Source organism: Colletotrichum paranaense (genome assembly GCF_030867605.1).
Source record: "Colletotrichum paranaense strain IMI 384185 chromosome Unknown Scaffold_2.1, whole genome shotgun sequence".
NCBI classification, from domain to species: Eukaryota; Fungi; Ascomycota; class Sordariomycetes; order Glomerellales; family Glomerellaceae; genus Colletotrichum; species Colletotrichum paranaense.
The window spans coordinates 225,125-249,840 of record NW_026848960.1 but is presented as its reverse complement, the minus strand read 5'-3'; the positions used below and the strand labels follow the sequence as shown (position 1 = coordinate 249,840).

The window sequence follows — 24,716 nt, the reverse complement described above, 5'->3', positions numbered from 1 at the left end:
AGTTGGAGATGAATCGGCAGACTTCCAAAAGTTGGACGCCAGAGCAAAGTGAAGCTGGGTTGGCGATGGTGAGCTTGGATTGTGTGCTATGACAGAGGGAGGATCGAGGATCGACCGAGTGATGTTGTGGGGAGAGAAGAGAAGCAAAGTGAAATGTTGGGGAGAAGGAAAGGTCCTGGGCCGGTTTGGTCACTTATTGGAAGGCGAAGAGAAATTTTCGACAGGCAAGTTCTAGGCAAGATAGTGGTCTAGAAGTGGTGAGTTGGAGGGAAGGCGGTCACTCAGATGCGTGGTGATGTGCAGGAAGGTGCGAAAGGGCTTTGCCTCTCAGCAAATGATATACCTGAGGAAGGAATTCCCTCCAGATGTAATGATGTTTCTGGTGGAAGATGGAAGTACAGACTGCAAGACCAGCAATTTCACTCATCTGTGAGCATGTAAGACTGAACAACGCTCTTTCAGGGAACTTCAATATATGTCAAACCTTCGCATGGGCAACTTGTAGATGTGAAGTTCACATAACACAGACCACAAGTACTTGTCGACAATAATCCATGTAAGGATTGAGTGAGGATGCGAAATCCCTCGTGTCCCATCGTATAAGGTATGAAAACCAGGTGTTATATCTTTCTCTTAGGCGATGCCCATTTCTCATCCTGAAGACTGCACTCATGCATTATTTATATCTTTCATTACCCCAATGGTTTTGCCTAAACCATTCACCACTCTTTCATTATTATGGCCTTCCACAATGACTTCCTGCCTGGTCAGTAGAATATTCTTTGTTGTTCTGTAGTGTACTGAGTAAGGTATGTTGACGGCAAGCCCAAGTCAAAGGCAGTTAGTTCCTGAGCAGTATGGATCACGGAAAATGAGTGCCTATGAAGTAGGTTCCGTGCAGTGCACAAAAGTGTGGACGTGAGGAAGCTATAAGTGTCATCGTATTACAACGTTGCTTTGGGACACAGCACTGTCCTTCTCGGTTCCTATCGTATGTGCGAGCCTAAGGCAAGGTACCTTCGTGTTTTCTCTCCTACCACCTTCCCAATTCTCCCAACCCATTTGATCCATTAAAGCTGAACATCGCTCCTTTCATTCCCAGGAAAAAAGAGACTGCTATCCATATCCGGTGACATTTTACAACGTTGGCTGACATTCTCGACATGGGAAGAGAAGCCAAGCTTCAACACCCCCAGAGGCCCAAGAACCTGCCAAACCTCCATTCCAAGGAAACGGTCGCGACTCCAATGAGCCTCCTCCGCTGCTATTCCGCATTTCTACCGATGACCCTCCCAATCTGAAGCATCTGCAACTGTTTTGCGATGCTATAGAGAGCTTGATGTCCACCACTGAAGTTCCTAATGGAGGTCCGTGGTACCCTTTCTACGGGAAAAGGAAAACCGCGCGGTCCAATCGATCATCAAATCAGAGCGCCAAGATGAGTTTGTGAGGCTGTTCGGACGGTGGATTGACGAAGGAACTGTCCCCATCCTTTTCCGCTCCAAGGCACTCGTTGCTGAAATCCTCGGCGATTATTTACAACTACTGTCGTCTACCAGAATGTTGAGACAGGAGCTGATCATTCATACGAGTGAAGATGTCTGGATATTCGACCTTGATATCCAAAGTTTGTATGTCGTTCTAGATTCAGGATCGCCGCCGGTCATCTGGGTTATCGGGGACAGGTACTGGAGGGTCAGGCTGAGGCTTGGGATGCGGCTTGTTGTTCTCTTCCATGAGAGAAATACTCCAAGTCGATCGCATCTTTCTGTCGATGTGTTGGATAGGATGGTACAGTCCTCTTGCTCAGAGTTCCCGATCGATTCGTACCGTTGTCAGAATGCTAACGTGTGTCTAGAAGAGTAGAGCTGGCCAAACGAGGCAATGAATTTAAATTAGGATGGTACTGTCGGCAGTTCAGAGGGACGAAACCTGAATGATCATAATGACAGAGACGAGCTGGAGAGGACTCAAGAAAACGGACGGACGCCCGACAATTTACATCTTTTCGAAAAGCTTCCTTCGGGGCCTGCCTCGCCTTGCTATACCTACCACCCCGCCCCACCCTCATGAGCCCAAGGCGCTCGAGCGGCGGGATGGGTTGGGTGCGGAGCACGCAAGCCCATTCGAGGACCTCCCAGGTGACTCAAAGACAGGGACATGAGTACATGGTCTTGGTTCTCCTATAGGAGCGTTTGCCGAAGGGGGAGCACGTGGCTTTGAGCAATGAAACCCCTTGATAGTTTGATCAACGGGAGGAAGAACGAGAAGAACGTACATCAACGGGCGGCGGCAACGGGCGCCTCCCAAGATGCCCCTCAGTGTTCTGCCGATATGACAGGCCCGTCCTGAAGTCTACCGATGGCGCACAGGCTCTCCTCTGTCACACTTTCTTTTTATATACCAGGGAATTATCACGGAAAATCATGGGCAGGGGCAGGGATACAAACCCTGCTTGGCCCGTCCAGCTGACGACGATGACAAAACACGAGACCGAATATTGGGAGACAGCGGAACACAAGATATTCAGGGCAGTCCGGGTGGCGTGTCGGCGTGAGTGTTGCCGCGTATTGAGGCTGCGCGTGTGCTATCTCCGTAGTCCTCCTATCGCCAGCGACACGCAGGTCGGTAAGATTCCTGCTCAACAAGGGCATTCAGGGAACACGTCCCGGCCTAGCCGTCAAAGTTGGTTGGGTTCGTTCGGTGAGCGGCAGATCGACTTGTGCGGGGTCCTCGCACATTGGGCTTCGACAGGGAAGGTCTCGAAGAACGGAGGGCAGTTCCGGACATTGGTCAGGATTGTACGGCTTTGACAGGTTGTTTCCCGCAACGCTGAGCCTTCTTGGTCGCCATCGCTGCCCCTCGACTGGAGCTTGTCACCAAGCTTTTGCGTCCTGAAACGACAGGGTCGTGAAAACGGTGACAGGGGTCCTAGCTGGGACTGTGCGGCCCGTGGAATGGATGACAACTACCTCAACAAGAAGACATGGGCTCACACAGCTTGAGGTTTGGAGGAAGCAAGATAGGACTGGGGCCACCCTTTGTTCGAGACTCGTTTGGGGTTGCGTTGTGTAAAGCAAAGGGTGGAATATCGCGTGTCCCTTGCTGTAGTAGGACCAGAACCGATGCGGCGGGTCTTGCATCCGGAAGTTGGTCCGAGAGCCACAACCCGCGGCCCCGTTCCGGTAGCTAGGCCCGGCCACAGGCCGCCCGTGAGCGTCGCAGGCCTCCCGATCATGGCTGTCACGTCCCGCCTTCATCTCTGTGCATCTTCAGGAATGTGAAATTTCCTATTGCAGCCTAAAAACCGATCACACCATCTGATCTGTGGCACAAGAAGAGCTGCTCTTCTGCATGACATCAGCCCAATTTGGAGAAAAACAAGCTGCGGTCTGATGATTGTGGCTGATCAACAATAAGCGGCCGTGCCATTGAAGCATGCGAGCGCGGGATGTCAGGACGGCCCGAGCAACGGACGTTTGCAACCGTCGTATGTGTTTGGCGTTTAATCCCTGGTATGGGCCTTTGAGCCATCGAGATTGCTTACAAAGCCGCAGTTGAAAAGCATCCTAATCAATGCCATTGGAACCATTGCCGAGAGAATTGAGACCATTGTCGACAGCAAATAGGGAATCAAGAAGGCCACTACAGCTTGAGCTGAGACTTCGAAGCCGCGCTCCTTGCACCGCCAAACTGCTCCCCACGGAGCTTTCCAACCGGCGAAAACACGATGTCGACCGGACAGGATCGGACACTCTCAAAAGCTTGTATTGTTATTGGGGGACTAGAGACACCCAAGACCAGAAGACTGCAGTAAACGAACGGACATGCGGGAGTGACATCAACGGTCAGACAAAGTCAAAAACAGCCCAGATCTTCACAAATAAGATGTTACAGCCAAGTTTACGGCGACTTGGGTTCAGCGTTCCTAGAGCACGAAACAACAAATTTGCGGGAACAAACATGTATCCATATAATTGCTGGGTTCTGGTGTACAGCGTGCGGAACGCCGCATTGCGTACCTCAACTCACCCATCGACGATGCCCACGCTTCAGCCTCGGTCATTGGGCGAAAGCACCGAGGAACAAGGAGGACAATAATAGGGGCTGGACCGGCTGTGGCAGGCCGGAACGAAAAAAACCCCCAAACCCCCACACTGGAACCCGTTCGAAGATTCCCAGAGTGACAGAGTGTGGATTTGTTTTCGCCAGAAAGTTGTCGACTTGTCTGTCAAAAGAGGGGCAGAGTCGCGCAAATGAGGGGTACTCGGAGCACCCGTGGCACCCTCAACCTCATCATGTATGTAGAGTTGGGAGGGAGAGACGAACGGTGAACCCCCAATCCTCCAAGCCACCCCGTGCCGGCCCTGTATCATGACTTGCAGCTAGACTAGTCGTAGACTAGCCGATCCATGTATTCCGCACTCTTTCTGCACCGTCAGGGGCTCAGGATGGACCGTCTTCGACCGGATTCGTCGGCGAACCTCCAGCCATTGGTCAGGCGGTGGATGAGCCTCTCTTTTACCGCAACAACCGGACGGGCGCCGGGGACGACGTGCACTGTTTGGACGGGATTCCACAAGTGTTACCTATGAATATGCACTTGCTGAATTGGCTTCTCTCATCGTCCATCCATTGCCCCGCAACCCTTGCCTGCAGGAGCATTGCGGAACGACGGTCCCCCGCAATTGGAATGCACAAGAGGAAATGCATGTGAGGCGGGCGACAATATGAGCGATCCTGAGACAATTGAGCTCCCCGACTGGCTACACCAGCTAGACTGCCGCCTGTGAAACCTTGGACAATCTTGGACAACCTAGGACACCCGTGGAACAGCTCGGCACATGTTGATGTCAGATGGTTTACCCCTCCTCTTGTACAAGAGATGAGGGTATTCCGTATGGTCACTTCGGCCTGAACTCTGGTCTCCCTCTCCTCCAACCTCTCTCCCGTCTTCCATCCATACTTTTCAAATATCAAACCCCTTTGCCTGTATTATCTGTACTAAACATCAACTCTAACGAAAGACCCTTTCTCATTTCCTGTTCAATTCTCACAATTCGAATCCTGCCCCACGTTAGTCTAACTCCCTTCCAATTTCAACATGTGACAGCAAGCTGACCCAGCGAAAAAGGAAAGAGTCCAACCACAACCTGTTCCAGGATTTAGACGTGACGACAACGACCGCGACACCGCCAACCTCGACCCGAAAATTCTTGCAATGGCACCACTTACGCCCCATTGGACCCAGCCGTCCCATCCGGACATCCAGGATATCGTCAAGGCGAGCGAGACAGAGTTCCTCACCAAGAGCTTCTCCAAGGTCTCTCTGCCGCCTTTTGCAGTTTACGCAAAAATGTCCTTCCCACCGTGCGATCTGGCCGACGAGCCAACCTATGCCACCGTTCAGTGCGGCAAGGCTAAGCACTTGAACCTCAACAGTGACTTGCTGTACATTAACCACTCGTGCGAACCGTCTCTTGTTAGTCATGCCGCTAAGAAAGCACAAATGTCTACTTCCAAGTTCCCCCAGAACCTACCCCGGGTCGGGGACAGGGACATCCTGGAAGACGTGAGATTGACAGGTGCTATTAATAGATTTTTGACACGGGCAACTTTAATGTTCTGGCTGGGCCGAAAGGACTTCAGCCCGGCGATGAACTGACGGTGAGTTATCACATTTCACCCACTGACTCCGGGCAACCTTTGGGCCCGGGGGGGTTCTACTGTCTCTGAGACTTGGAGAGAGCAATCGGGAAAAGCATCCATTAACGTCGTGTGTCACCCAGTTCTTCTACCCCTCCACGGAATGGCACATGGCCCAGCCGTTCGATTGCTTCTGCGGCACCCCCTCGTGCCGTGGCAAGATCGGCGGCGCACGCGACATGTCCCGCGCCCAGCTGGAGGGTCTCTGGCTCAACGGCCACATCCGCGAGCTCCTCGAGGAGCGCGACTCAGGGGCTCGCTCTGAGAACGACGACCCCACGGCCCAGGCGCTGAGAGATGCCCTGAAGGCCGCCGAGCGCGTCGTCGAGGCAGCCCGCTCTGCTCTGAGGAGCTACACCGAGTCCACCACCGGCAACAGCAACGGAACCCAGCAGCAACAGCATCAGCAGACGGCCAAGAACGGCGTCAATGGTTCCAAGGCCGGTCGTAACGGCGCTAGTGCCAGGGAGTTGGGCGGCGAGTTGGGCGGCGACACGCGCTCTGCGTAAAGGGATCGGGCTCTTGTTCTCTTTGCATTCCATCCATCCATCCGTATGGGTTTTCCTTGAAATCAAAACGGTGATGGGGGGGGGTGGCTTTGGCTTGGCCCGTGACGTGTAGGAGGGACAACTCAACTTGTCTTCTTCGCACCCTTTTCTTTGCGTTGTTTTTTCCTACCTTTTTCATGCGATATTCAACATCTCGCTTTTTCTTCTAAATGCAACTACGATGCAAATAAGAGGTCCGGATTGGAACCTGAAGATGAAATGAGATGGCGGAGTTGAGAATCGTAGAAATTAGAATGGGGGACAAGAAAAAACAGAGGGTGTTGGCGGAAGACATGGTGAGGTAGCCGTTATCAATATCATTCCTACAACCAAATGTCTTGATAACCGCGAATGCCACTATCGAGGCAAACACCATTTGGCCATTTCCCATGATCTTTTGCTTGCTTTTCTTTTTTTATCATGTTTCTTTGGTTCTGGACTCTACACGGGAACGAACATAATTCTCTAAAACTCCAGATGCCCTCATACCAGACCCGTACAACCCTTTGGGAAAAAACAAGTACACCGCGAATACAGTCATACATAGTGTCACACGCCGATTCCCACGGCGTTTTATACCACAACAATCCGAGTAGCAGTTTTCTCTCAGGTAGAACCACAACTTTTTGTTTCTGTTTTTGACCCTTCTCGTGAAGACGTCACCCGTCCTTACTGCTTCTTATCCTTATCCATCCAGCGATCACCCCAACTCGTACGGCGTCCCTTCTCGGTACCGACGCCGCCGACGTACTGGCTCTCGTTCTCCTCCCACTCCTTGCGTTCGACGATACGACGAGCCAGGAACGCACGCGCAAACTTCCACGACTCGGTGTCCGCCAGGTTCCACGCCTCGACGGCCCCACGGATAGAAAGCTCGCGCGCGTCCTTGGTCTTGCCCATATCGCGGGCTCTCTTGAGCAGGGGCTTCTCCTTGTCGAGCTCCTCGGCGGTCGGGATGGGTCCGTCGGCAGGGTCGTGCTTGGGCTGCGGGCGGCGCTCGGGGCCGGGGACGGGGGTCTGCGATGTGCCGTCCGTGGCGTTGTGGGGGATGGCGAAGCCAAAGTGCCAGTCGAGGTCCTTGGGGAGGTCCTTTTCGGCCGTGAGCCAGAGGGAGTGGGCGGTCGCGAACTCGCCGGCGACGGCCTCCTTGAACTTGAGGACGCGCGGGGCGCTGCCGATGCCGACGCCAAGGAGCTCCGTGGTTACGGCGCCGAGCCAGGCATCGCGCTCGGATTTGCGGCGGAGCCAGGGGATCTCGATCGTGTCCTGGAGGTTGGCGAGGAGAGCGGTGGTGTAGGGGTGCGGCACGGTGCCGATGGTGTAGAGGGTCGAGGTGTTGCGGTAGCGGGGAGGGGTCGAGACGTGCATGGGTTGCGCGGGGACGCAGGGCTTGCACTTGGGGTTGTTGGGCGGACAGGAGGACGGCATGGGCGAGTCGGGGCACATGGAGAGGTCGCCGGCGAGGTCCCAGGCGTTCTTGATCAGGTTTGTCATGTGTTGAGGCAGAGGCTTGAGGACGGCTATGCCGTCTGAGAAGACGTTCTGCCAAGTCGTGTGCAGGTGGCCGTTGATGAGGTTCTTGAGGGCCTTGAGGCCGCCGGCACGGTCTGCGGCGATGGCCTCGCCGACCTTGGGGTACTTGTCCTGGATAACCGCAACGTCATAGTAGGCAATTGCCTTGGGGTAGTTGTCAATCTTGAAGGTGTCCTCGGTGGCAGCAGCGATGAAGTCCTTGGCCTCCTTGAGCTTGGAGCCGGCCATGGTAGCCTTGATGGCGTTTGTCACCTCCTTCTCGCCGCCGGCAAAGAGACCGTTGTTCAAGTTGTTCCAGCGGGTGAGCTCTGGGTACTCGCCACGGCGAAGGTAAGAGAGGAGGGGATCCTCGTGGGAGCCCATGGGCAGGGTGGTGTGGTAGGCGAGCAAGCCACCGCGCATGTTGTCCCAGGCCAGCCAGCGCATCAGGTCAGTCTTGAGTTCAGCGTCCATCTCCTTGCGCTGAAGCTCGTCGTAGAGCGGGTTCTTCATAGCCTCAGCAGCACTAAGGATGATGGGCTTGAAGCCGCGGGCCCACCACGCGCGGCGCCAAAGGAGAAGAAGCTCGCTCTCGGCATCCTTGCTTGCGGCGTCCTTCTTGATGGTGGTGTCGTAGTAGCAGTAGATGGCCGGGCGAGGCTTGAGGGGAGGCAGTAGAGAGCGCTCCTCGTCGAGGGTCAATGAAGAAGAGAAGGGCACAGAGAGCCACTTCCAATCCGCCCACCAGGAGGACTCGCCGTACGTATCATTTTGTTGACGCGGGGGCGGGTGTGATGGAGACTTGAAAGGGTTCAATCGGCTCGAGGCGCCGAATGGGTTCTTCAAGGCTGAGGGTATCGAGAACTTGTGGTCGGTGTACTTTGATAGGCTCGGGCCAGCGGGGATGGCGCTCGGGAGGGTGAAGATAAGGGAGAAGACGGCGAAGATGGAGATGCTGACGAGGAGGAAGGAGATGCGTCTTGCGCCGATGCGGGGGAGCGGCCGCCCAAATATCATGTGTTGCTTAGGCATGACGGGCGAGCTAGACGTAATCGACGATGAGGATTCGGGAATTCGGGGCCTTAAAGGGCCGTAGGCCGAGTGGGATGGATCAATTGAGGTTATCGTGGGTCGATGGAGTCGAGTCGAGTCGATTCGGTTCGTAATGGTCGAGCTCAAGGGTATGACATGTGGACAGGGAGCTCCAACACCAAGCCAAGCCGAAGAACAGACACCTGGCTTGATAAATTAGAGGATGGAGATCAAATCGATCGGAACTACGATAAGGAAAGAAAAGTGCAAAAGCGGTTGAAGAAGAGGAATTGACCCTAAGCGAAAGGCGAAAAAAAGTTTAGTTATCAGAAAGGGCCAGGGAGCTGCCCGTGTGAGAGGCGAAAGGTGAAGAACACGCGACAATCGTGGTTGAAGGTTCGTCGTCAATTCAGTGCTCCTCCTCCTTCATCCCTTTTTTTCCCTTTCCTATCTCTTTCGCGGGATTGGGGAGCTGACGAAGACACGGTCGGCACACGGCATAAGGCACAGCAAGGGGGAACCTGAAGGCAACAGCAGCACGGCAGGTATCAGCCAACCAACATGCCGTGCAAAAATGACATCCCGTCATCCCGTCATCCCACCCTCCGATCCCCCCTGGAATTTCTGAACGCGTAACTTTACGTGAAGCAAGGATCCTAATGTGGCCGATAAGATAAGCATTGCTCGTGCCTTATCCGATAGCGATAACAAAGTGGCTAGAGCTTGTGGCGGGGCCAAATTGTCTCATTCGTCTGCTTGCCATCTTCAATGTTCCAGGCATCGCGATGCTTCATCCACCCAATGTCTATTCTCATGCCCATGTGTTTATTTACTCCGTAATGAGCGCTGTAGTATTATTCAAATGAGTCAGCTGTTTGCAAAGCATATGCTTTGTACAGGCTCTTCGCGACCTCGACTACACGAAGTCTTGGCTGGCGCGTTCGTATTGCTGTAGCCCAGCGGCACAGCGTACCTTTTCTCAGCCAGCATCGTGTCTACCAACCATTCAATTAGCCTAAGAAGCGTTCATTTCATTGCAACGTTCTTTCTAGCACCCTTGCTAGAGTACATGCATCTCAGGATTGATGCCTCAATCAGGCCTAGTCAAGGCAGACTCGAGATGAGTCGCAAAGCCCCAGAGTCCCCTGAGCAAACGGCACAGTAATCGTTGGTTAAAATGCATATCATGAGGCGTTTGTTTCCTCTGGGCAGATCCTGTTCGGTTCTGTTGGTATTTTCTTCATCTCGCGTTATGTTATGTCTCTGCCAGCTTTCGCTCAGCCGAGCGCTCTTTGGAATACTTTCTTTCACGATACTACCCGTCCAAGCTGCCTACTTCACCGAACCGCCAAGTTTTGAACTTGACCGAAGTGGTGGCCGTGTGACGGTCCCGGATCTCAACAGCACTTACGTGCTGGGACAAAAGGTTCACATCACATGGGAGGTCCCAACTGTGCCATGGATCTCTCTGAGTCTAGTGCACTGGGGACAGGATGCCGGCATAGCTGTAGCGTCTTTCATTAGTAAGGACGATGTTGCGAGGTGCTTCAACTTGGCAATACTAACTGAGACCTTGCGAAGCCAATGATAGAAATAATGGGTATTATACCTGGTACATTGGAGAAAAAGATGGCATCACGGAGGAGACCATAGCCACAAACCCCAACTTCGCTCTAAGACTCATCGACCCAACCGGCAATTACACTCAGACTGATGCGCCTGCGGGCTTCATTGGCAACGCACTGCAAAGTCGCGGCTTCGTCGTCAAAGCGAACGCAACATCCGAGCCAGCGACGGAGTCGGCCGTCCCTTCAGCGGGCTCATCGAGCCTCTCCACCGGCGCCGTGGCCGGCATCGCGGTAGGATGCGTAGCGGTCGGAGCTCTGCTTGCAGCGGCTCTCTGTTTCTGGTTCCTGCGCCGGCGCAACCGGCCGGCCTATGCTGCAAACACGGGAATCCAGGCTCGCCATCCCACGCCGACGCTCCATCCCGTTGTACACCAGCAGATGCGCCATGATTCGGCATACGCCAGCCCAAACTCGTCCGGCGACCACATGTTTGTGGTGCCACCGGCGCGTCAACTGTCGCATCAGACTAGTAATGTGAGTCCGATCAGCAGGCGGCAGACTCCTCCGCCGTCGTACCCGTCGCCTGTGGACGAGTACCAGAATCCGAGGACGGAGCTGTCTGGTGTCCAGGAGCCTCACGAGGTGCCGGCGACGAACTCAAGGGGCCGATCAGAACTTTCGGGATCTCAGATAGCTTGAACTAGTAGGGCGAGACATGGTGATTCTTTGCATGATGGGTGCGGACAGGGATTTCACCTTCAAGAGGACAGCAGCGACGATCTGTGAGAGGAGCTAAATGGATGCGGGGGGTAGCAGCATACTAATGAGAGTTTCAATATGCCATAGTCACTAATAGTAACTTAATTCTTTCTAGCTGCCAAGCTGCCAAGCTGTCCTCCAGCTAGTATAGTATAAAGGAGTGACAGTTGTCTGACCTCACGATTGAATGACTTGGGGAGACCAAGTGTTTTCGTTCAGATTTTGACTCTGGGTTTGAGAAGTAAAGACTTTTGTCGACAATATGGATGCGATCATCTAAGATATCATAGAATCCCGCCAGAATTCATTTCCCATTGATCATCACAAGAGCGATGCATTTTAGAAGTAGATTAATCTAACCTGCGAAGATACGCTCTGACGTCGCCGCTCTTCAGTCTGAGTGTACTCCAAGGAACAGCCAATCTTTCAGATGGGATTCTTCTAAGGATTATTCAGATCAAAAAGTTCACTCGAGTTAGCTAAATTCGTGACAGTGAAGAAACCTCTAAGTGATAAAAGACAATCAAGGTTGTTGAATGAGTCTAAGACAGGGGAGTAGACTCTAACTCCATCTCCATTACGCCGCACTCTGTTGCGCAGATGGTCGGCCCCATTTTTGTTAGCGCAACTATGGCCCGTCTCCGAAGACGCTGGAAGTTCAATGACTCTGCAATTCAACCTCACCTCAACTTTCATAGCCAAAAACTCCGTACCTCGTCTCACCTCACTCACTGTCTCATTCACAAAACCCTTACTCATCGATACGACGACCCCGGTAAACCCTGCAATGACCGACGCCCAACCCGAGATGAAGATTGATCCCTCGAGAGCAAAGGCTCTGGTTTCGCAGCTTCAGTCTGTCCAGGAGCGCGTGACCGCCGTCGCTGCGGGGCGAAATGTGAGTCGTCACTCTGTATACTTCCCGGAAACGCTGTTGGGGAATCAGGGAGAATCTCTCTTCACAACGACGTGGAGTTTGTTTTGTGCGAGATGGATGCTGATTCAGTGACAATAGGTTCGGTTAGTGGCAGTCTCAAAGCTGAAGCCAGCCAACGATATCCTGGCGCTGCACCAGCAGACCACACCGCCGCAGGTGCATTTCGGCGAGAACTACGCCCAGGAGCTGGGCCAGAAGGCGGAGATGCTGCCCAGGAGTATTCAGTGGCACTTTATCGGTGGTTTGCAGTCAAGTAAGTGTTTCCTCAAAGACTCATGCGCTCCTCGCCCTCCCCTACGTAGTTCTGAGGTAGCTGACGCTTTTCCAATAGCACATGCAAAGAAGCTGGCCAAGATCCCGAATCTCTTCTGCGTCTCCAGCGTAGATACCCTTAAAAAGGTCCAGCTCCTCAACGCCTCGCGCGCGGAGCTCATCTCCTCGTCATCAGGCGACAGCAGCCCCGTGGAGCCGCTCGGCGTGCACGTGCAGGTCAACACCTCGGGCGAGGAGTCCAAGTCCGGCGCCGAGCCGGGCCCGGATACGGTCGCGCTCTGCCGCGCCGTCGAGGAGGAGTCGCCCGCGCTCAAGCTGCTCGGCCTGATGACCATTGGCGCCATCGCGCGGAGCAAGGCGACGACGCCCGAGAACGAGAACGAGGACTTTGTGTGCCTCAAGGAGCAGCGGGATCTGGTTGTCAAGGAGCTGGGCTTGCAGAGGGAGCTGGAGCTGAGTATGGGTATGAGTGAGGACTTTGAGGGCGCGGTGAAGTTGGGTAGTGGGGAGGTTCGGGTGGGAAGCACGATTTTTGGAGAGAGGGGGCCTAAGAGTGAGGCTAAGATTTTGGTCTAGTGGAGTTGGTGTGAAGAGTTTTGGATATCGAATGACTTTTGGACGAGGCTGGATGAATGTGATGGAGAAAGTTGATACACATTGGCTGTGGGGAGGCGAGGTGAGTTCTGGTCCAGGAATGATGCGGTCTTCAACCTGCCCCGAAGTAGTGTTCACACGTATTGATGACGATGATAGATATACAAACCTGGTCACTAGCGTTATGGCGTTCATCCGCCCCCTTTCTTCTAGTTTTACGACGTCTCAGTTGGTGATGCAACGAGCTATAGTTCGTGTGAACCATCCTCTCCAAGGGAGGCGAATAACTCCATAAGTCTGCTTCGAGTAGTAGCTGACTTGGAGAGAGGAGATAGATGTAGGCGCTTTGCACCATCTCCATTCTTACTCGTCCTCAAGCTTTCGGAGTACGCGGCCTCAGTTTTCATATGACTCTGGAACTATTCTTGCCCTCCACTCTCGCTCTTGATTGCTTTTCATCACTGCGAACGATTTTCCTAAGCATTTCTCTCCTCTCATTCATACAAGTTTTCCAGTGCCATACCGAGCAGCATGAACGCGCTAGATCCTCCAGACACATGCTAGGCTTGTCATTCACACGGCGTCAGGGAAGTCTCATGTTTGAGCCTCTGAGAATCAATAATCTGCCAAGTGGGCGGCTGAACAAGAGAAGCAGCACAATAGATAGGATTGAGGCTAGCTATGACACTCAGTCACCTCACGACAAGAAGACTGACAATAGTGGGGGATAAGATTCATCCTGTGTTAGCGGGAAAGCGTGTTAGTACACCGAGGATCATTTTTTTTTAAATGGGTTTATATTGAGTATATAAACCCAAACGAACGAAGTAGAGTCAAGCCGATCGGCCTAACTCGAAATGTAGGAACTCAAGCGAGAACCCAAGACCAGAACTCCTTTTAACGCCCTCCGACCTGTGGTGTCTTATTGCACCGGGTATATCATCCAAGGCGAATCCAAACTCCAGACAATGCTCCCGAAAGCATGGTGCCTTTTTTTCACCGGGCATTCATGCCGTCACTGCCCTCCCTTCTTTTGGGAGTGGCTTTCTCTCTCCAGTCCTCATACCAGAGAACCCCACACCCACAGACTCCCCGTTCCAATACCTTCCTTCGCTTAAAGGTGTTGGGCAATGATCCCATCGACCTCATCTGCCAGGACTTTGTAGATGTAGTCCTGCATGTCCGTAACGAATACAGCGTTGATCTTGGCGTCGAAACTGGGGAATTCCGGATTGCTGTCGAATAGTTCGTCGGTCAAGCGGCAGCCATCACACCAGAGACTGTAGTCTTGTTGCGTGAGCATCACCATGAGCTTGGCCAGAGTGTTCGTCATTTGCTTGGCCTGCTGACCGACTTGTACCAAGCGACTTCGGTATCCCGGAAGCTGGTTCGTCGAAGGATCACTTGGACGCAGGATGGCCTGAATTCGCCAGGGCTCGATCGGGATGCCCCTTCTGCGGTGAACTTCAAGAGTTGCAGCGGCTCCAGCCGCGACTTGGCCACGTTCTTCGGGTCCGTTGCACTTCTGACAGAAGTGGTGGCAGATCTGAGCGAGCCTGACGAGATGGGCGTTGAGGGCAAAGCGAAGGCTCTCGTACTTGTCGATGGTGGTCTTGCTGGTGCGGCCATCTCTCCCGTCAATCTCGCACGCCGTTCCGCTCTTTTGGCACTTGGAACAGGCGTGGCCGGGGCTCCCGTCGCACTTTGTCTTCTTCCTGCGGCACGACTTGCAGGAGAAGGCCCTGACGGCGCGAGCAGGCTTGTCTGGCGTGGCCTCCTTTGGCCTGCGCGGGGCTTTGGCTTTGCTGTTGCCGTTGCCCTTTCCTCTTTTCTGGACTCTTGCGTCCTGATTGTTTGGGCCGAGGACGTCTCTAACGACATTGTCGTCGCCGAAATCCACGTCGAATTCCTGAGCGAATACGCTGTCGGCGGCGGGAGTTTCGGGCGCGAAGAAGGGCCCAAGAGGGACAGGGACAGGAGCGGGGAGAAGAGCAGGGTCAATTGAATATGGCATTTGCTCTTGGAAGTTAAATCCACCGCTGTTGCTGGCGTCCATGCCCACTGCTGGGCCTGATTCATTGGCGTATACTCCGGCGCCTTGGACGATACCAGAGGTGACAGTTCCGTCCGAACCTTGTAGGGAGGTTAAATGAGACAGGTTGGAGGCCATATCGCTCAATTGGTTTTGGAAATCCTCGCTCTCCCAATCAATGTCAATGTCTTGGGAGTAATGAGGCACGACCTCGTTAAGACTTTCGTCCCAGAAGTGAGTGACCGGGTAGTACGCCGGATTCATCTGGTAGTCCTGGGAATTCATCGTGTTTGTTGGTTGTAATGAGTATATGATGAGAGGAGTTGTAGTTCAATTGGATTGATGAATGTATGCCAGATGAACTGTAGTGTGATGAAGACTAGAGAAGCTGACAACCACAAGACAGAGGAATGCTTGGCACTTTATAGGAGACAGGAAGAAGCAGAAGCTACAGAGGTTCACGATGCTCCCGCACCCCGGGAAGCATAATTTGGAGAGGATGTATCTCCGGCGATGTCTTTTTGGCTAATGTACACGTCCATGAAGCAAAATGGCGGCAAGTAGAGGGGTTCAGGCGTGTAAAACAGCCACTCGGTGACTGGATTCTGGAGGCAAATGCCCGGGCGTCCAGGCACAGAAAACATAGTTCGGAGTGGGAGCGGTAAGCTCGAAGACATTTCTGTCCAGGTAAGTGTTCTGGGCATAAGCCACTTGAGGTACCAAAGAATGGTAAGAGAGGATTGAGCACGGTCTGAGGAGTCTGGTGGCGAGTAGAGCAATTGACGCGGAGATAGAGGGAGTTGAGAATGTGAGGCTTGAGGATTCGAGAGCTTGAGGATTACGGACATTGCGGTTCGTTGAGGGAGGTGTACACGACTTCAGAGCATTGGATATATTTCTTATTGGTATAGAGATGCCATTGCTAGATGCTGAAACACAACGGTATTAATTGATTCTCTGTTTTGCCAACTTGAACGAGATTCATTGCACTTTTATTCGTTGTAATACCAATTTCAAGCCATGGATTGACATCAGTCACACAGAAGTGGGCGATGGTCGAGGCAATGAGCATCCGGACTGCCCGCACCTCTTTAGACCATTGAGGGCTGGAGTCATTGTCGTTCCATGGCTAGACACGCAGCCACTCCGGGCTGCCAGACGCAAAGACCAAGAATACAAACTACTCTAGGTACTAATTGACCGTCCATGAAGTCTTCAATGAGCCAATCCTTAGATATTTCAAAGTACTTTAGACCTGGAAGACCTAGGCACGGGGTTGCCGAGGGCATTTCATGCTTCCTTTTCTTACAGATAGTTCCACGGAATCCTGGGTGAAAGTCAAAGGGACTGAAGAGCTTGATGTCCAGTTGACCAAGCCATCAGCACTGACACTCAACCGGACTTTGAATGTGTTCGCTTCTGCGTTGGTCCTACTGTGCGGCTCAGCAGAGGAAAACGAAAGTCCGGTTCTCAACCGTGTAAGTCGGTGTAAGTGGTCCGTGTAAGTGAGCCTTGTAAGTCAAAAGTCAATAGAGTGTCGTCAAATGGTCGCCTGGGGCAGCGAAAATAAGGTTTCGGTTGAGTCAATTGGGTGCGCTGTGCCTGAAGATCCGCCCCACGAACACCCATAGGGCCGGCCGTCTCACTGGGTTGGCCAATGACATCTCCCCTACGCCGCCTGACAGATGCACCAAATGCCTGGTTCAACTGCTTTTCGCCTGCTGCCGTACCTTAATTCTACTTTCGCTGTTCTCGTTTATCGCAACTTTCTACGTCCTTTCCTTTTAATTCTACGCCGTTTGAAGCGTAGCACCAAAAAAATCTCCTCATATCGTCTATGAGAGGCAACCTGAAGAGGAGTGTGGAAGCCAGGGCCTCTTAATTCATCGGAGATAGCAAGAAGAATTTGCACACCATATTGGCCCGCACTGTTGCACTGTGGCTATGTGAGCAAGAAGGCGGCGATGGAGCGGAAGTAATCTTGGACACTGTGTTAAACACACTAAGAACCGAATTCTGAGGAACCCGGAAGAGTAGGTACCTGAACATGGAGGGTGTCTTTCTTCAGGTACCTCACGCTGGAGCGCTCGTCCAGGTATGAGAGTAACTTTTTCGAAACTTCACCTCCCGGACGAAGAAGTGGCGGTGTTGCTCCTCTCCCCGGCGGGAAGTAGATGCCAGACACTGGAGCGGAAGCAAGTGGCCAGCCAGGTAGCCAAAACTGGGATATCCAGCCGCGCCCCCAAGTGTTTTGTTTCTTCCATGGGCTCTCAGATGACAGAAAGACTGGGAGGCCGATGCCAAAGCTATGGGTAGAGAGGTTTCATGAAGGCTATTGTTGGAATCTCGTGATTCTGGATTAGCTTTCGTGGTGATTATTGCCTTGATCAACAGCCATAGCTCACATATACAGGGACAGGGGAGGAAGTGAGCTCTGCAGTCTACTGTTGGGAGACTCTGCTAGCATCACACGTCCGGCAATCAAACAATCGGCGAATATCGTCTACCTCACCTGGAACGATGTTGAGAACGGTTGTAGAATTCTTCCTCTTACAGCCTGAACACCGTCACCAGTGGCATAGCCAAATGATAAAAGACACACGGAGCACACTAGGACTGTCCACGAAGCCAAGAGCATTGCCCATATCCTCAACCACTGGTCGACACTCTTTTGTTGGTGATGGGCGACAGCAGAGCATGAGTATTAGACGGTAATAAAATACTGTGAGTCTCGCTTATATCAATGAGTTCTAGACCAGTACATATTTGATACGGAATGCCAATTGAGCCCTGTTACTTGCCATAGTTCGTCATCCTCAAGGCCAATTGTCTGTCCAACCAAGGCTGTATCCCACTTATGGAGAGGTAGTTACAGCCCGTCCCGATCCCGTCCCGATGTTGAAGGTCAAGACTCCTCGGCGGCAGCCTCGCTGTAAGATGGGCAACGGTCATAGTCAGTGACGATTAGGTTATCATGAGGAAGCTCATGTGGAGTCTGAAAGTATTGACCCACAATCCTTTCCTTACCCTTACTGCTTGACCAGCAGCACAGAAGACCCGAGTCAACGATAATGGTTAAGGAGTCATGGAAGTTTCCTAAATGATGTCTCTAGATGCCAATTACATGTCAAACCATTTCAGAATCGGATGGTTTCCAGAAGTGAAGACTCTGCAGTCGCCAAAATGAGCATGAGTTGGGTGTTCTTTGGATAGTGGAAAGAGATGTCGATGTTCTCATTTACGGTGCGACGTATTGAGATCTGGGTAGATCAGTCAAGCTACGTGTAACTCAATTGACTTGGAAGTATGACATGGCGTCACTTGAACGCGATTCAATTCGTTTCCGTTTCGTTATTAAGCTATGGAAACAATGTGATGATTGTGCTGATATTAGATCGAACTGATTCCTTCCAACAGCATCCCCTTATCTCATAGCAAGGGTAAAAACAGGCCAACAGCGACAGCTACAATCGGAAAGGCCACTGGAACTCTCAACGCCCCCGAAGCACCATCAGGACCGCTGCCCCTCGAAGTAACCGTTGTAGTTCCCTCGGCGGTTGTGGTGGCCGAAGTCTGGAACGGGTAAGAAAAGTTGACTACAGCCGAGATACCAGGGCAGACACCCTCGAGAAGCTGCTTGGTGTACAGGTTTTCTGCCTGGGATGGACAGACAAGAGACAAGCATAAGCTAGCTTAGGCATGAGCATAACTACTACTTCGCAACACATCGTGGAAAGTCGAAGAATGGGAGGGATACTCACCGGGCTATACTCTTGTGTGCTGGACATAAGCAATCGGCCAAGACTCCGACGGCATCCGATGCGTCGTTTTCCTTGAGAGTTCTGGTTACGTACGGTGCGCAGCTTTTCGACCAGAACTGGTCCAGTATGACGGAGTTTGTGCAAGAAGAGTAGAGTCTGGATAGTTTTATTAGTCACTTGCTTTTGGTGACTGAGGAAGTTGGAAGATATCATACATCCATGGCCTGATTAGGCCTCTGGTGGTACACTCCTCGTCCCAGGGGGTGATCCGCGGTTTCGATGGCCCGGCCAATGTGGGCATGATACCAGGCACCGACTGCGTCTGTATCGCTGTCTGTCCCGAGACAAGTTGAGGCATGAGCCATATGAAGAGAGTGAGAAGAGGCAGGAAAGCCCTATTTACTGAATGGTTGAATTTTTCCATCGTGGGCATGGAGGTTTGAAGCATGATAAGGTGCAGATTGCATGTAGGCGTTTGGAGAAGGCTCACGCAGAATGACTACCTTACTGCAAGACGCCTCGAGAGGGTAGTTGCCCTCTATGGCGCAGCTCGCCACGCGCGTACGCGATTATTGAATGAAACACAAACATCTAGACTGCCCACGAGACTATTAGACTACCTGGGGAAACCGCACTCGGTCCAATACGCTACACTCTGCTTGCTGTGCCGCCCAGTTGCATCTCAGGATCAAGGCTAAATGGTGTACGCCAATCTTGAGCGCGAAAGGCCCTGGTCTAATCTCGTATATTGATTCATACTGAAAGACGAGGCAGACTTTGACAAACAAACGTAGGCAACTGGGAGATAGTAGAGATTTGTGTTTTGCAATACGACATTATGCCATTGAGATGTAGGAATGCAGTTGCGCTTGAGACGTTGGGTTAACACGGCTGCTTGACCAGCTGGATACAGGCGGCACCACCTGTTCCCGACCGAGGCATTGTGGAAGCCGACGATATGCGGCCAAGCTCCCCATGCCCCAGCTCTTCTCCAAGGTCTCTGTAACTTGCCGATCGACCCCTCGTTGCCATTCCTCATTCAATTCAACCTCAAAATGCTTGCTATTCGCCCATCAGTCTGTAGGGCGTGCCGAAAGGCCCAGATTCGCCCGGCGAGAGCGTTCGCAACCGCCAGCGGTCCCATCCAGCAGCCGCCCCGCGACAACTATGTGAAGCTCGTCGAGGTCGGTCCTCGCGATGGCCTCCAGAACGAGAAGAAGACGATACCCCTTGCGACCAAGATCGAGCTGATTGAGAGGCTCGCCAAGACTGGTGTGTCTACAATTGAAGGCGGCTCCTTTGTCTCGCCGAAATGGGTTCCCCAGGTAAGCTTACCCGAGTGGCCTGATGAATCTTGGTATCAGTGTTACTGACGGCTGAACGGTTACAGATGGCCAATTCAAGCGAAATTCTCGAGCACCTCCTCACCCGAAAGGTCTCCTCTCCAGCCCAAACATCATACTCATTTCTTGCACCGAATATCAAGGGTCTGCAGAACGCCCAGGCGCTGCTGGTCAAATACCCCGGCGCATTCGCATCACAACTACAGCCCTCAGCTGATGCTTCGACCCCCGCCGTCGAAGTTGCCGTTTTCGCGGCAGCGACCGAATCTTTCTCGAAGAAGAACCTCAACTGCGACATTGCGACGTCACTAGACCGCTTCCGCGAGGTCATTCGCGAGTCAAAAGCGGCCGGCCTCCGCGTTCGCGCATACGTCTCCGTGGTCCTCGGTTGCCCCTTTGAGGGGTACGACGTTGACCCGCACAAGGTCGCCGAGATCTCGACGGAACTGCTGGAGTCGGGCGCCGATGAGGTGTCTCTGGGCGACACCACCGGTATGGGAACCGCTCCCCGGACCAAGGAGCTGCTGAATTGCATGAGGGCTGCGGGAATCCGCAACGAGGACATTGCGATGCACTTCCACGACACGTATGGCCAGGCTCTGGTTAACACGGCTGTGTCTTTGGAGCATGGCATCCGCACGTTTGACAGCAGTGTTGGCGGCCTTGGAGGATGCCCTTACAGCCCCGGTGCGACTGGCAATGTGGCTACGGAAAACATGATTTACTTTATTGAGAGTCTGGGTATGGACACTGGCATTGACCTGGATGCGATGTCTGATATTGGTGCTTGGATCACGGGCGAGTTGAGCAAGGCCAACGACAGCACTGTTGGAAAGGCTGTTTTGGGCGCCAGATCTCGTGAAGCGGCGACAGCGTAGTCTTGAGTTTCTTGAGAATCGAATTGGAGTTTGAGATGCATTTTTCAGTTCTTGTCTTGATCTGTATTATCGCATGAGTTCGTTCTGCCCTGAAATGCCCAGGGAAAATGCATTGGAAGAAGGTGAGGTACCTCGTATTACCTTCAGGTTGGAGTGCGGGCAGTCATGTGATGTCACTGCCACAATTCGTGACTGCTAGCGCCCAAGCTGACACTGAGACCGATAATGGCACACTGGGAAGCTCCCAGGCGTCCAAGGCCCGCGCCCCCCAGTCACCAGTGATCTTATCGGCGCCACCTCAGCTTGCCGAGCGGGCTCCACCAAGACGAAGCAAGCTCCAGTGCAGTGCATTCGACGACACTGCACCGACCTGCCAACCTCCTCCAGCTACGTACATCGCAGCGCCTCGCATCGTCTCCATCAATCCGCCCGCCCACGCCCTTCCTAATCGCCCCCCCTCCGACCCAACACGCATTGTCTTCTAATCCGGCGCTGTCTCGCTGATAGTCAGAAGCAATGAGTGACCCGCGGGAGCCCTCTTACTCCATCGTGCCGAGAATTCGGTACAACACCGTCGGCGGTGTCAACGGACCCCTCGTCATCCTCGAGAATGTGCGTCGTCGCCCAGTCGCGCTGGAGTTTCCGCCAGCGAATTATCTGAGTTAGGCACTGATTCTGCATCTAGGTCAAATTCCCCAGATACAACGAGATTGTCTCCCTGACCCTGCCCGATGGAACCAACAGACAGGGTCAGGTTCTCGAGGCTCGAGGTATTTACACAACGTCATTCCTCTGCTCAATAACATGCGTGCTAACGAACATCTCTAGGTGACCGAGCCGTCGTCCAGGTATGCGAAAACGAGCGATCACACGAGAAACACCGATTGACGATGGAAACAGGTCTTTGAGGGAACATCAGGCATCGATGTTAAGAAGGTATGAGATCATCGCATCTCGGCAAATATGACGAGCGCTAAAACTCTACCCAGACGAAAGTCGAGTTCACCGGCCAGAGCTTGAAGCTTGGTGTGTCGGAGGACATGCTGGGTCGTATCTTTGACGGTTCCGGACGAGCTATCGACAAGGGCCCCAAGGTCCTTGCTGAGGACTACCTCGACATCAACGGCAGTCCCATTAACCCCTTCTCCCGTGTATGTGACGCCCCCGAATATCACACCATGGTCTTGGGTTCTGACACGTTGTAGGAATACCCCGAGGAGATGATTTCGACCGGTATCTCTGCCATCGACACCATGAACTCCATCGCCCGTGGACAAAAGATTCCTATTTTCTCTTCGTCTGGTCTGCCGCACAACGAAATTGCCGCCCAGATTTGCAGACAGGCCAGTTTGGTCCAGAAGCAGGGTGTCACCAACAAGGGTGTCCACGACGGCCACGAGGAGAACTTCTCCATTGTCTTCGGTGCCATGGGTGTCAACTTGGAAACCGCCAGATTCTTCACCCGCGATTTCGAGGAGAACGGCTCTTTGGAGCGTGTCACCCTTTTCCTTAACCTTGCCAACGATCCTACGTGAGTTTTAATATCAGAATGTACCGTAAAGGAATGTGCAGGCTGACAACCATGCCAGTATCGAGCGTATCATCACTCCTCGTCTCGCGCTTACGACCGCCGAATACTACGCCTACCAGCTCGAGAAGCACGTTCTCGTTATTCTTACTGATTTGTCCGCTTACTGCGACGCTCTTCGTGAGGTCTCAGCCGCCCGTGAAGAAGTCCCGGGTCGTCGTGGTTACCCCGGTTACATGTACACGGATTTGTCCACCATTTACGAGCGCGCCGGTCGTGTGGCGGGTCGCAACGGTTCCATCACCCAGGTTCCCATTTTGACCATGCCCAACGAGGATATTACTCACCCCATTCCCGACTTGACGGGTTACATTACGGAGGGTCAGATCTTCGTCGACAGAGGCCTTTACAACCGTGGTATTTACCCGCCCATCAACGTTCTGCCGTCTCTGTCTCGTCTCATGAAGTCTGCCATTGGTGAGGGCATGACCCGCAAGGACCACGGCGATGTTTCCAACCAGCTCTACGCCAAGTACGCCATCGGTCGTGACGCCGCTGCCATGAAGGCTGTCGTCGGTGAGGAGGCTCTGTCAGCTGAGGACAAGCTTTCTCTGGAGTTCCTCGAGAAGTTTGAGCGCCAGTTCATCAACCAGGGCCAGTACGAGGCTCGCACCATTTACGAGTCTCTCGACCTGGCATGGAGCTTGCTTCGTCTCTACCCCAAGGACCTGCTCAACCGTATTCCCGGCAAGGTTCTCAACGAGTTCTACCAGCGTGCGGCCAAGGAGGCCAAGGACAAGGGCAAACAGAGACAGCAGGTGCAGCAAAACGAGGAGAACCTGATTGACGCATAAGCGGAGACGCTAAATGCGGGTGCTTGATATCCCCCAGAAGTCGGCAACGTAGTAGGACAACCAGTCGACGTTGTGTATACGTATAGGGGGGCACGAGAGTGTGAGATGGGCAACTTTTGGACCTAGACAATGGCATGCAATTATTAGTTTCTACACATACCATGTCTCAGTGATGTTCTTGTGTTTGCGGTAGATGTGCGCGAGATTTTCATCATTTACAGAATTGTTTTTTGCATTTGCATTCCCGGACGAACAGTGCGATGTCCAGCCATATGAACCAGCGTGGACCCATGAGGAGTGACATCGAGGCTTTTGATGGCCAAGATCCGGTCTACAGCGGGTTAGCACGAATGAACCATGGCACGGACCAACGTCGTCAGCCAGACGCACCGCCTCAGTGAACCCCACATCATCCACACCGAGCCAACTCCCCACCATGAGCATGCGGCTACCTTACCTTACCTCACCTCCCGACCTTACCTGACGCAAGACGAGAGTTCCTGCGCAGAGCAATCCGACGAAGCTACCTACTTTCAACCACACCAGCGACCGACGGCATACAGAAACCTTGCCGTAGACACAACCTCACCTGCCGATAAGTGAACCGAACCCTTTGCGTATACGGCATAGCGATCGACCATACCCACAATGTCCATTCACCGGGAGCTCAACGCCGCCTCGCTCAGCGACGCCTGGCGGACCATCAACATTGACGCCCTGCAGGAGGACTCGGCGTGCAACTTTGACACCAACACCCTGCGGCCGCCGCAGCCCGAGATTGGCGAGGATGAGGTCCGGCAGCTCGCGGGCCAGGTGCGGCAGTTGCTCCGCGGCGGGGATGCCGAGGGGGCGTTGAGGGGATGTTTGGAGTTTCCTGTGTACAATGGACCTGATGGCGCCAAGGTGAGATTTAAGACCCGGGGTTTCTGATATCTAGGCATTCGAATGGAGCTCGGGAGGTTGCTAATCGAGTTATTCCGCGAACAGGATGCCCACCTCCAGACCATCACCGAGGTCCTCCAATCCATCAAGGCTTCCGAGATGACGCCCCTCCTCAAGTCCATCTACGGCGGCGCCGGCGGACCCGAGCTTCTCGACGTGCTGATGAAGTACATTTACAAGGGCATGGCCGGCTCTGCGGCCTCTGGAGGACTGAGGTCGCCGCCGCCGCAGGCTGCGCCGAGCGGGTTCAGCCAGATGGGCGGTCGCCCCGGAGCCACCAACGAGAACGTCGGTAGCGCGATGAGCGTGTTGCTTAGCTGGCACGAGAAGGTTGTCGACGTGGCTGGGTTGGGAACTATTGGTCGTGTCATGACGGATTGGAGACGGGTTTAAGGGGGCGAGAAGGACGAGGAGTAGTGAGAGAGAGGGGGCGGAAAAGAAAAGGGTGT

The 24,716-nt window shown here is 53.3% G+C and overlaps 11 protein-coding genes across 11 annotated transcripts; 7 read left to right on the top strand and 4 right to left on the bottom strand.

Annotated features, from left to right (window-relative positions):
- Positions 1 to 2,673: 2,673 nt before the first annotated feature.
- CPAR01_01949 (uncharacterized protein) lies at positions 2,674 to 2,853 on the bottom strand (the record flags this gene model as incomplete). The annotated part of the gene is made up of 2 exons (XM_060486237.1): positions 2,674 to 2,794; positions 2,831 to 2,853. The coding sequence occupies 2 exons, from the start codon at positions 2,851 to 2,853 to the stop codon at positions 2,674 to 2,676; spliced, it is 144 nt and encodes a 47-aa protein (XP_060353565.1).
- Positions 2,854 to 5,113: 2,260 nt separating this feature from the next.
- Positions 5,114 to 6,215, top strand: CPAR01_01948 (uncharacterized protein; the record flags this gene model as incomplete). Its single annotated transcript, XM_060486236.1, has 3 exons — positions 5,114 to 5,482; positions 5,599 to 5,667; positions 5,790 to 6,215. Coding segments are annotated over 3 exons (864 nt in total), but the record flags the coding sequence as incomplete, so codon positions are not given.
- Positions 6,216 to 6,923: 708 nt separating this feature from the next.
- On the bottom strand, positions 6,924 to 8,798 carry CPAR01_01947 (uncharacterized protein; the record flags this gene model as incomplete). The annotated part of the gene is made up of 1 exon (XM_060486235.1): positions 6,924 to 8,798. The coding sequence occupies one exon, from the start codon at positions 8,796 to 8,798 to the stop codon at positions 6,924 to 6,926; it is 1,875 nt and encodes a 624-aa protein (XP_060353563.1).
- Positions 8,799 to 10,050: 1,252 nt separating this feature from the next.
- CPAR01_01946 (uncharacterized protein) lies at positions 10,051 to 11,065 on the top strand (the record flags this gene model as incomplete). Its single annotated transcript, XM_060486234.1, has 2 exons — positions 10,051 to 10,340; positions 10,390 to 11,065. The coding sequence occupies 2 exons, from the start codon at positions 10,051 to 10,053 to the stop codon at positions 11,063 to 11,065; spliced, it is 966 nt and encodes a 321-aa protein (XP_060353562.1).
- An 847-nt stretch (positions 11,066 to 11,912) lies between these two features.
- CPAR01_01945 (YggS family pyridoxal phosphate enzyme) lies at positions 11,913 to 12,911 on the top strand (the record flags this gene model as incomplete). Its single annotated transcript, XM_060486233.1, has 3 exons — positions 11,913 to 12,023; positions 12,141 to 12,315; positions 12,394 to 12,911. The coding sequence occupies 3 exons, from the start codon at positions 11,913 to 11,915 to the stop codon at positions 12,909 to 12,911; spliced, it is 804 nt and encodes a 267-aa protein (XP_060353561.1).
- Positions 12,912 to 14,043: 1,132 nt separating this feature from the next.
- CPAR01_01944 (uncharacterized protein) lies at positions 14,044 to 15,246 on the bottom strand (the record flags this gene model as incomplete). The annotated part of the gene is made up of 1 exon (XM_060486232.1): positions 14,044 to 15,246. One exon carries the CDS (start codon positions 15,244 to 15,246, stop codon positions 14,044 to 14,046), a length of 1,203 nt encoding a protein of 400 aa, XP_060353560.1.
- Positions 15,247 to 18,390: 3,144 nt separating this feature from the next.
- CPAR01_01943 (uncharacterized protein) lies at positions 18,391 to 19,146 on the bottom strand (the record flags this gene model as incomplete). Its single annotated transcript, XM_060486231.1, has 3 exons — positions 18,391 to 18,649; positions 18,723 to 18,878; positions 18,938 to 19,146. 3 exons carry the CDS (start codon positions 19,144 to 19,146, stop codon positions 18,391 to 18,393), a joined length of 624 nt encoding a protein of 207 aa, XP_060353559.1.
- A 631-nt stretch (positions 19,147 to 19,777) lies between these two features.
- Positions 19,778 to 20,943, top strand: CPAR01_01942 (uncharacterized protein; the record flags this gene model as incomplete). Its single annotated transcript, XM_060486230.1, has 2 exons — positions 19,778 to 20,047; positions 20,113 to 20,943. 2 exons carry the CDS (start codon positions 19,778 to 19,780, stop codon positions 20,941 to 20,943), a joined length of 1,101 nt encoding a protein of 366 aa, XP_060353558.1.
- Positions 20,944 to 21,113: 170 nt separating this feature from the next.
- CPAR01_01941 (uncharacterized protein) lies at positions 21,114 to 21,428 on the top strand (the record flags this gene model as incomplete). Its single annotated transcript, XM_060486229.1, has 1 exon — positions 21,114 to 21,428. One exon carries the CDS (start codon positions 21,114 to 21,116, stop codon positions 21,426 to 21,428), a length of 315 nt encoding a protein of 104 aa, XP_060353557.1.
- Positions 21,429 to 21,459: 31 nt separating this feature from the next.
- Positions 21,460 to 23,325, top strand: CPAR01_01940 (V-type ATPase; the record flags this gene model as incomplete). Its single annotated transcript, XM_060486228.1, has 7 exons — positions 21,460 to 21,555; positions 21,629 to 21,713; positions 21,772 to 21,791; positions 21,844 to 21,879; positions 21,933 to 22,094; positions 22,149 to 22,474; positions 22,533 to 23,325. The coding sequence occupies 7 exons, from the start codon at positions 21,460 to 21,462 to the stop codon at positions 23,323 to 23,325; spliced, it is 1,518 nt and encodes a 505-aa protein (XP_060353556.1).
- Positions 23,326 to 23,973: 648 nt separating this feature from the next.
- Positions 23,974 to 24,660, top strand: CPAR01_01939 (ARP2/3 complex 16 kDa subunit; the record flags this gene model as incomplete). The annotated part of the gene is made up of 2 exons (XM_060486227.1): positions 23,974 to 24,228; positions 24,313 to 24,660. 2 exons carry the CDS (start codon positions 23,974 to 23,976, stop codon positions 24,658 to 24,660), a joined length of 603 nt encoding a protein of 200 aa, XP_060353555.1.
- Between the last annotated feature and the right edge of the window lie 56 nt (positions 24,661 to 24,716).